Below are 10,837 nucleotides of genomic sequence, written 5' to 3' on the forward strand. Positions count from 1 at the left end.
CACACACACACATCCATGCACATTCACACACACATTCACACACACACGCTTCACTCACGTTTACACTCACACACATGCTCACACACACTTGACACACATTTACATGCACATACATTCACACAAATTCACACTCACGCATCCTCACTCATGTTCACACACACCTCACACATCCACACTCACACGCACACACATCCATGCGTATTCACACTCGCACACATCCACACACATTCACACACACACACACACATCCACACACACTCACTCATCTGCAATCAAATCTGGAGGAATCTCTAGGCAGCTGATCTCACAACAGGGAGTGAGGTAGAAATATATAGTTTGCAAATAACAGGAAATAGGTTAAGGCGCAGATGCACGCGTTAGAAATTCACACGCTGACCCTTCCTGATTGTTTTGTCAGATCAACTGTATAAACGCAAAGTAATAGTGGCCTGGCCTACCCGCCTTTACCCAAAGGACGGGAAGTTCACGAACTGCAAGTCTTCACACATCCTTCTGTATTCCCACCCACCCACACACGGGCAGCTGGTGGTTAGGCACAAGAGCGCTTCAACAGACAGGGCAAATAAATTCGAAATAGTGGAGTGGAGATGAGGATATGATATCTTCGCCGTAGGACACGCATTTGGAGCCTGTTCAGAGTCATTGCTAACGCAAATAGCAAGTTAAAGGAGTGACAAGAGAGGCGGGGGCGGGGGGATAAACTTTTGGAACTATGAAGGCAAATTGAAGAGGTCTTCATACTAAACAGACAGCGAGCGCATGCAAATTGCCCGCACCTGTATACAGAAACATCAAAACATTTAATAGACGCAAACATTATTGACAATCACAAGTGACTTTCCAAAAATATGTACATTTCAATAATGCTAAGGACATTGCACAATGACATAATATGTAGCTAACTGCCCACTTTATTATCCAGTAATGCACGTTTCTATTTACACATCCCAGTACCTATCGAAGTGACATACAGCTAATGTGTGCCTTAGACCTGCCTAAATAGGTACTATTTCAAAACACGACTCCATAAAATGGAACTAATAGAGCCCTGAACCCAATGCTCTGGCAGCATAAGTGCTGAAATGTGCTGTAATGTTTAACACTTCAATTTGTTGATGTATTATGCATCATCTAACATGACTTCTGCAATATGGACTGGGCCGTCACCACAGAGGCAGCTCCTGCTGGATAGCTGAATTGAGCATCTAACTGATGCGGACTTGTCCTTCCAGTAAAGTGAAAGGCGTAAAGAAGGAGAGTAATTTAATAATTATTCGGCGGCAACTTTACAATCAGGCCAGACGCCCCTTGCTGTCACATTTTGGACAAGTGCCGGCAACATAGCTAAAACTAATCTCGGGGAATCCGTTCTGAATTCGCGACCTGATCGTTGTTTAACAATCTGAGCCCACATTTATAGGAACGTGCCGACTGCATATCAAAGAAAACATTCAAGATTGATCACTTAGCAATAAATCCCATCAGGTTTGGAAACATTGATAAAGTGCATTTCTGCTGGCAATGCCTGGATCTAAATGTAAATTATGGAACGTTCGCTTTGATCTATTTGTTAAGGCAGGAGAGGTTCCCGCCAGACCTTGACATGTAACTAAACACAAAAGACAAAATCATAAGGGGAATTTCAACACCCAAAGAATTTATTACATTCGAAAATGGAGATAAATGTAAAAACTACATTAATAAAAGTCCAACATAATTGTGTTCCTTCCGTTTAATTTGCTATCTTGGAGTTAATTATTATTTATGACATTGAAATTAAAAATGGATAAATGGCACCCGTTCCTTTTAATTATTTTACTGCCAGGGCCGATAGCTAATGTGTGTGTGTGTGTGTGTGATTCGCCGAAGCTAATCAAAACAATCAGGAAACTTGGTAATTAATGATGAACGAATGTACTAATCATTATATCACCCTGCTGAGAATGTCAATGTAATGATGATGATATATCGGTTATGACGGTAAATGCCAATCTGACAGCAACATCGACAGCCTTGGAAAGGGTCCAGTACTCTCGCGAACTAATCTTCAATTACGCACAAGCGGAGTGACTGAAGAGAGAAAACGGCACTGCCTTTGAGCAACAAGAGAAGTTGCAGAAATATGAATCCCACAGTTTAAACTGCAATCTACAAAGGCCTGGCTTAATTCCATCTAATCCGCAGAGAGAATGGGAAGTTTGATTTTATTTTTTTTAAAACCTTCTGAGAGTGTCTCGAAGCGGAACGAATATTCTGTCAATTTCCTTCCTTTAAATGAAGATAAATTAATTAATGTGTTGTCGCAGCCTCGGTATGACTGGGCCTCCCAATTCATCCCGGAAAGGCCATGATCCCATCTACGTACGACAACAAATCAAAGTTCAAATGGGCGGCTTATGTGGCAGTTGATCCTGTATCATAGTCTTTGGTGATCCTTCGATTACTATTTAATAGAATTACAGTTTGAAATCCAAATAGTCTGAAAGAATGTTGTTTTTTTTAAATCAGGAAACAGTGAACATAACAAGGAGCGAATGCACCGTATAGTGCGGTGGAAACTAACCTCCTGCTCAGTCACACAGCTCCTGCCACCCAGCCCCCCAACACATGTCTGCTGCTGTATTCATCATTGACATTTAAATCCTCCTAAACTTTGTGAATATTCTACTTCTGTCTTAAAGACGCCTAATCATTCTGAAGAGACGTTCCTGCGATTTCCACACAACGGAAAACTCCTGAATTCTGATCATGTTGTTCAAATATTTCCTGTGTTTTCACTTCGTCTGGGCAATGCAATCCTTGTGTGAAGCGTTTGAAATATAGAAATGTAAACAAATAGCCATTTGGGGAATAGGACAGAACCCTCCCCAACCCCCCCCCCCCCCCCCCTCCCCCCACCCCCGTCCCCAGGAAACATTTTGTAAGTGTCCAGCCGCCCACGTTGTATTTGTAAATCAGGAAGTGACCTCGCTTTTAGCAAACTAAAGTTAATCTTGTGACACGATATCGCATTCCATTAACTTGTACTTTCCTTTCATTTAGAAGCTGCCTTGGAAAAAGTTGCGGAGTCCTGTTATAACGTGATATATCACATCGGTGTCCCGCGTATTTGAAATGAAATCGCTGTAAGCCCAGAGTCGCTACGCTGCAACGCAAATATAGATGGGCAAATGCACCCGATTATTGTGGATTTCAATCTATATTTCAGGCTATGTTAAACACTGCGTGCTACGGTCATCTTTCTTTTTAATTTAGGCAAATGAAACAAATGGAAAGACGCTGGTAAATTACTCCCTGAGTCGTCGGAGTAGATTCAATTTCCCACACCTGAATTCCTTCATGTGAAGAACGCACAGTTCAGTAAAGGAAATCCCAGAATGTGGAGGTTTCTACCGAAGAGAGGTGAGTGACTTTGCTGGTGCCTCGCCATTCCTCCCTTTCCCAATAGCTGAGCCATCTGACTTGCCTCCCTGCTCCGCCACAACCGTGTGCCAAAGTAAACAAAACAACCTCATCAATGCACACTTTCATTGTCACATTGTTTTATTGATTGTTATTCATAAGCATAGAAATAGCACCGATGATAAGGTAGATATTTACATTGGGGAGGGGGTGGGAGTCTGAGGTGTTGTTTTAGGGCAAGGTTGTTTGACTATGTCGCACCTTTGTAATGCCCCACCCCACAATTCAATCCGAATGCAGCAAAGGGCTGGTGAAAGAACTGCGTGGATACACACGAATGGAGGGGTGGGGTGGATACTTCTGTTCTGCTGAACCGCCAAATTAGTGCAAGATCAGAATAGGCCACGTCCAGAGCCCCACTCTTTCTTTTCCCGATTACAGCCTGTCTGAATTCGAACCCGAGTAAATAAATTAATGTCCCATTAATTGATGTGATCATGAAGACCATTAGTTGCTGAACAGCGAAATAATGTGTGTGCATAAAGCTGCTTGACATTAATCATGCCCCTGCGTTGGCCTGTGTGTGTGTGTGTTACTTGGTGTGGACCAAAACTGGAGGGAGACGTTGCGATCAAACCCAGAGTAAAGCGCGCTCTCATCCACATAGGGAATGTCCACCGTGCAATCTTTTTTGAGACATCGTTTTAATAGCATATCAAATTTAACGATTTCATGGCCCAATCCATGTACTTGGTTGCAGATAGATAGCAGCTGTGATGGCCTGAATCTGCTTCCTGTGTAATTCAGTGCATTTGGCCATATTAGCACCGAGTGGAATATCAAAGTCAAATACAACCCATGCCATCTGTTTGACTTGTATCGCGCGCCGAAGGCTGGAGCATTGATGAGTAAATGCTCATCGGCTTTAGATTAATTTCATCTTAATCAACAGCTAGGCTTGTCATGGATAGTAAACTAATGGAGGTCTGAAGAAGACCCATCGATAAGAATCGTTCTATGCCGAACCAGAGGTAAGCTGTCTTGGCTTTTTGCTTGTGATAGGCCATATCTTGCCGGCGACAGGAGGACTTAGTGAGTCAGAAAGCTTCAATTCAGATTTTCATAGATTTGCCTCTCAATCCACTAGTCAAGAACAAAACAATCCCCGAATCAGTAGGTTTCATCTATCAAAATGCCAATTTCTGAAATAAAACGTCCCAAAATTTCTATTGAGTCTGTTTCAGTAGAAAGGCATATATTGCCAGCGCTGCCACTTTAAAGCTACAAACCATTATTTCAAGGAGATTTCACTAATAAGTGCATGTTATCTCTCCTCGCCTGACACGATTTGTTCTGGCAGCTGAGCTCAGCTTCACTCTTTGAAAGTAACACGCTGGGAAGGCGCATGCTCGCCGCCTCTCCGCGGAGCCCCCCCAAATGCTCCTTCCTTCCTGCAAAGCATCTAACTCCAGTAACTTTCCTGATCCGCACCTTCCTCTCTCAATCCCTCTCTCTCTCTCTCTCCGGAAGACCCAGACATTTCTGCATGTCCTTCCTTCCCCATCCCCCCACCCCTGGGGGAGGTGCAGTGTCTCCAACCCAGACACGAAACTGCCCCCGCTGCTTCTTTCAAACCCCCCACCAAAATTGCATTTCCAAGGCGGACGGCGTTCACATCTGCCCAACTGCAAAACCTTTTTTGCAAGCAACAAGACTTGGCGCAAACCAAGTGTTGTCACGCGCGGTGCAGCAGTTGAAGGAATGCATCTATCTGTACTCCAGTTTACATCGTTTACAGCTCTTTCCGGCTTAGGTTCCCCAAACGCTTTTTTAAAAAAAAAGCAACTTGCAATTCTTCGGTCATTACACCGCGTTGTGTTCCAAAACAAATTGCAAAATAATTCAGCCCGCAATTAGGGAAAAAAACTCCCAAACTTAAACACACACACACAAAATGAACCATTGGCTCAAAACAAAGACAAATCCTCGTTTCAACTGGTTGCCCACCCGGCTGGGGTTGGGAGGGGGGTGTCAATAGACAATCCGCTAGAAATAGAAATGCTCCTGTAGAAATGATTCTAGCCTCCGCACAAAAGCAACAGTTCAAAAAGATTCAATTACCAGACAGCGCCCAGCGAAACAACACATCGCTGTCAAGGCTGGAGTGAACGCGTTAAACATGGGGGGGGGGGGGGGGGGGGGTGAAAGAAACAATCGCTTATCATGGGTCTTGTTTCTAGTCCAATTGTAAGAGTAAACACGAATGCTAATTGTTCTTATTGCCACGCGGGGTAAACAGGGATGTACAGCAGCCACGCTACCCCGGGGCGAGAAAACACAACTCGCCCCAAATAAAGATTGGCAGAAGTTTGCAGTGCACCATCGTGTTGTAATCCTTTCCCCTCTAAAAAGAGCTTCTGTGCCTGTATTTTAGTTCGATTTACTGACATTTTATCAATGTGTACATAAAATATTTCTATCAGTGTTTAGACCTCAAAGAAAGTGTGTGTGTGTTTGGGTTGGGTGGTGGTGGGGAGGGGGAGGGGGCGGGGGGGGGGGGGGCAGGGGAGAGATTCCCCAATCGTTTGCTGCTTCCTGTAGTTTGGCGCTTGCCTCTCATTTCAATTTCGTTTTAGTTGCCAGAGAACCTCGTCAGGGATTTTCGCAAATCGTTAACCAAAGCATACAGGGATAGATTTCAAAAACTTCACAAGTGAAAACAAGTTCAGGGCTCAGTTCTATTTTTAATTCACGCCTGAATTAACAGCCCGGGGCAATGAACGACATTAGTGCAAAGGTGCTGGCGGTAGACTGTTAGTCATGCAAATAAAGACTTCTTTCAGCACTTCACAATGAACTTAAGATTCACGGGGAGGAGCTGTAATATGATTAGCTGATTAAATGGCGAGTCTCGGTATTTACTCTTTTCATTTGCCGCCATAAATGGGAGACGTTAGTGTCTCAAACCCCAATTTCTTGTACAATTAGTCGATATCACTCGCTACAAACATATTCATCACAACGTGGTGACCAGTGTGACATAACCGACTTGAGTAAAACACAAGTCGCACTTTGTGTCTGATCATTGAATCCCCTTTCGAAATGTGTGACAGATCTGGCTAACATTTTCAAATTATTTCCTTTTTCTTTGTTCAAAATCCGTAATGAAAAGATAATGCCCCCCCCCCCCCCCCATTCATTTTCCGTGAACACCTCGCGTTATACTGCCTGAACACAAGTATGTTGAACCATTCACAGTAACTTCGCAGAGAAAGACACAATAAAGCCAGCAGGTATAAGAAAACGGAATACTATATTTTGATTTAGAAAGGGTTTTTTTTTACATATAGATAAACACACAGTTAAAGACACAGTGACCTAGTAAGCGCCCTACAGAAACTCGGGAGAGATAATAGAACTTCGAACTTGCTGAAGATACTCAAAATAGCACTTTGCATAAAATTACATCGCACTAGATTTGTCGAGTTGGACCTCACACCCCCACCCTCCCCACTTTCTTAAGAACCTAGTTACTTTCGACAGACATTTGACACAATATGCAGGAACACGGAGTCTGTGATCCAGAGGGACAGAAAGAAAGAGAGGGGGTGGTGGCGGTGGGGTGGGGGGGGGGGGGGGGGGGGGGGGGGAGCAATATCAGATACAGGCATCTCTACACATATATTACAAACTGGGAGAATGATCGCGTCATTAGATATACATAATTCATATAAAATTTTGAAATAAAAATAAAAATCTGTTACAGTCATAACTATTCTTCCACATAAAACCAGTACCCACACAGGCAGCAACAGAAGTGTAGAAAAAGGTGCTTACGAAAAATGATTGTCTGCGGAACAGAAAAACGATTTACAGCCTGGATTCGGGGGCCTGACCAACACCCAGACTATCAGAGAGCAACAAAGGCGACACAGATTCTCTCATTCCCTCGTCACCGTAATTCCTTGTAAAAAATATTAATGTAACCGGATATAAAATACATCATGCAAGTCGGTGCCGCCATGGAAAGCGCTGGATCAGACAGACGTGCTTGTCCGAGAGATTTCTCTCTTTCCTTTTTGTCCAACTGTCACTTTTCTTTCCTTCTCGAATGCGTTTTTGATTTCTCTTTCTTCTGTTTCCCCTCAAAAATGTTCATTAAATGTCTTTTTTTTCGTTGTTGTTGTTGTTTTAGGTCCACATTCCTTCTGTGAATGTATCAAGAGTTTTGTTTGTTTGTTTTTGTGTTCTGTGTGTATCATACATCACACTCACTGTCGCTAGAGGTTACCGATAAGATGGAGGTGGCGGTCTCGGCTCTCTCTGTCAGGCTCGACACGCTGGTGGTCGGGCTAGCGGCTGTGGACGGGGACTCCGCCGCGCTGTGCGGAGGACAGCCCGGCTCGGATAGTGTACAACCCCCGCTCTGCCCTACTGCCTGGTGCTGCAGCCTGTCCGACACAAACAAGGAGGGAGGGAGGGGGAACAAATAAGATGTTCAAATCAGTAAATGTTGCTCACCGATTCCATATTTGTCACAAGAACAAAGCAGCCCAAACCATTAAGTTATTGAGACTCATTTTAAACCCGCATGTTGCTGCCAAAGCAAAACGCAACATATCTTTCAATGCACGGCAATTTGGGGAAACGATATTCCCCCGGAAGCTCCACATTCACTAATCATTTGTTTGTTTTTTTGTTCAATATTACAGGCAAAATCCAATGGTTTTCAATTTGCTAGGAGCTAACACACACACACACACACCCGCTGAATTGTTCCCAGGCTGCACTTTCCCCTGGAATTATGCTCAAAATTGGGCCAAATTCGCTCAAACCAATTGCACTGTCGTGCGTGTTAAAGTTTAGTCTGCTTTTCATTGTGTCGCTGCTTCGGGGTAAGAGTCGCTCCCCTCCCAAGATAAGTTATAACGCGGCCTCCTGGATGTTTATTTTTTTGTTTTGCAAACCGTTTGCTAAAACCTTCTCTCAGTTTGACCCCAAATCCCCGTGTTCAAGCGGCACTCTGATTAATATCTTCAGTGTCAACCTGGAATATTTGGGAGGACTTCGAATGTGAGCAAGTCAAACGCGGTGTGTTTATTTTGGATAAAGAAGGCATTGCTATAGCCTGCAAAGCAAATAATGCCCTGGATTGGGTGGGAATGCCCGCCAAGTGTGCCATCATTGTCGCGCTGGAAGAGTTAATATGTTTAAAATATCGAGGATCAGCTCCCAATAACTTTTACCGAGCGGAAAGTAGTATTAACGTCTCACTGGTATGTCGATTTCAGTCTAATAATCCCAAAATAAACAAGGGCTCCCATTGTGCTGGACTGGTCTGGCAATGTACCTAGTGTGGGATTTCTCATGTAACATACACCGTGTTTTTATACTTTCCAACCGGCCGCCTAATCATCCTTTCATTTATCCCGATTCAAACGTGTTTACTTTAGTTTGCAGAGTAAACCATCGGTAGTCTGTACATCCGTTTATTTCGGTTGGAAATTACTATATTCTCCCTGAAGTTACGGAGCCCGCACCCCCTCTGATAGTTTCATTTCTCCTGATCTTAACTTCACAACCGCAGATCCAATGGGGGGGGGGGTTGTTACATGTCCATTGACACCAGTCGAGAAACTCCAAACCTGTCCCTGAATCAAAATAACATTTCACTGATTTATGTCTAATTTTCTCCAGATATTTATACCGTGTCAGATTTCACTGTGGGCCAATAATGTCACTCGGTTTTAATTGTTGACAGTAAATTTTACAACTACTTACGGGCCTCTTTTAGTGGCAGCACCGATTGAAATAAGTATTATTTTGCAAAAGTTTCTAACCGCTTTAATTTTCATAAAATTGTAATTGCTGGGTATTTTTTTAAAGACTTTTTTTGCTGTTAAACCCGGGTCATGGGGGAGTTAGTTGTGATCCTCTTTATACACCAGGTAAGAGCATTGTATTTACATTTTAAAACGACTAAAACCCTGCAGTAACCTCTTGCCAATTGGGATTACTACCCTCAAATTGTGTTCAGCGCCTAACAGGGAGATTTCGGTTTTTTTTTGCTTCAGCGGCTAACTCGGGGCTGAGCCCACGGGAGGTTATTCATGGCAATAAATCGGCAGTCGCGCGTTTTTTTTAAAAGGCAACATTTCTCCGGTGGCTTTATTCACCGCCGTTTAAAGGGACCCTTCATCTGCCTGTGACATTTTGGGGGCTGAGTTGCGGACGGGTGTCCCGGAAGGGCAGCACCAACCTGTTTTTGGCGGCCGCCGCTCTGTCTCTCTGCCGGCGGTTTTTGAACCAGTTGCCCACTTGTGTGGGGGTCAGGCCGGTCGCCTGGGCCAGCTCCCTTTTTTTGGAAGGGTTGGGGTAGGGGTCCTGCAGGTACCACTCCCGCAACAAGCTGCGTGTCCGCTCCTTGAAACAATGGGTCTTCTGCTCGCCGTCCCAGATGGTGCGGGGCAAGGGGAACTTCTTGCGGACCCGGTACTTGTCCACCGGCCCCAGGGGCCGGCCCCTCAGCTTCTCGGCCTCCTGGTAGTGAGCCTCCAGCCACATGGCCTGCAGCTTGCCGTGCGACTCCTTGGTGAACTTGTGGTTCTCCAGGATGTGGTACAAGTCTCGGAAGTTGCCCGTGTGGAAGGCCACCACCGCCCTGGCCCGCAGGATGGACTCGTGCTTGTTGATGGCCTCGCATGCCCCCGGCGCCACAGGTAAAGACCACAGGAAGCGTCCCAGCCTCTCGATGTCGCCCGTCTCCTCCAGCGTCTCGCAAACGCTGGCCACTTGCTCCGGGGTGAAGTTGATGGTCGGTAGCTGGAACATTGACAACTCGTCTTGGGCTCGGCAGTTGGCTAAGAGGAAGAAAGCGCGCTCGGCCGAGTTTGGCAGCAGGGAAAGGGCGCTGTACACCTCCAACTGGGACCTGAACACCATGGACCAACCTGACCATTTAAAACCAAGTTTTAAAAAAAACCCACCCAGCCCCCCTCCCCCCCGCCCCGTCCCTAACTCACAGCACAACACAAAACCGGTCAGATGCAACCAAATCCACTCATGTCACACTCCCTCATATTATATCCCCAAAATACTGTGTGCAGCGCTGATTTCTTCTTTGGCTTTTTCTATTGGTCTTGGCGGTGTCGTTGTGCGGTTGCCATGGCGCCGCTGTCAATCACTGTCAAACGTGCCAATCACCCAGCGGAACGTATGGGCTCTCACCACTGCGGGGCTGGCGCGGGGGGTTCTCTGCAACACATCCCGGCATCGCCCACCTACCTCTGGGAAAAGTTCAAATGTTGCGGGCGGGCCTTGGGCGCACAGAGTGGCGCTGGATGCACCCCCCACAGCAATTTCCAGGCACGGTGGGGGGGGGGGGGGGGGGGGGGGCGGCCGCGGTCTGAACAAG

The 10,837-nt window shown here is 45.4% G+C and overlaps 1 protein-coding gene across 1 annotated transcript; it reads right to left on the reverse strand.

Moving 5' to 3' along the window:
• Nucleotides 1–6,717: 6,717 nt before the first annotated feature.
• six3a (SIX homeobox 3a) lies at nucleotides 6,718–10,408 on the reverse strand. The gene is made up of 2 exons (XM_038813316.1): nucleotides 9,683–10,408; nucleotides 6,718–7,874 (listed from the first exon to the last, which is right to left on the reverse strand). Exons 1-2 carry the CDS (start codon nucleotides 10,363–10,365, stop codon nucleotides 7,682–7,684), a joined length of 876 nt encoding a protein of 291 aa, XP_038669244.1. The 5' UTR covers nucleotides 10,366–10,408; the 3' UTR covers nucleotides 6,718–7,681.
• Nucleotides 10,409–10,837: the final 429 nt, after the last annotated feature.

This window comes from Scyliorhinus canicula, chromosome 1 (genome assembly GCF_902713615.1).
Source record: "Scyliorhinus canicula chromosome 1, sScyCan1.1, whole genome shotgun sequence".
NCBI lineage: Eukaryota > Metazoa > Chordata > Chondrichthyes > Carcharhiniformes > Scyliorhinidae > Scyliorhinus > Scyliorhinus canicula.

What these genes read in the sequence shown, in the direction of transcription:
- six3a (XM_038813316.1), bottom strand. Translation starts at nt 10,365, where the DNA reads ATGGTGTTCAGGTCCCAGTTGGAGGTGTACAGCGCCCTTTCCCTGCTG. An exon ending in GCGGCGGCCGCCAAAAACAG is followed by an intron (nt 7,875 to 9,682) that starts GTTGGTGCTGCC and finishes TGTGTCGGACAG; the next exon opens with GCTGCAGCACCAGGCAGTAG.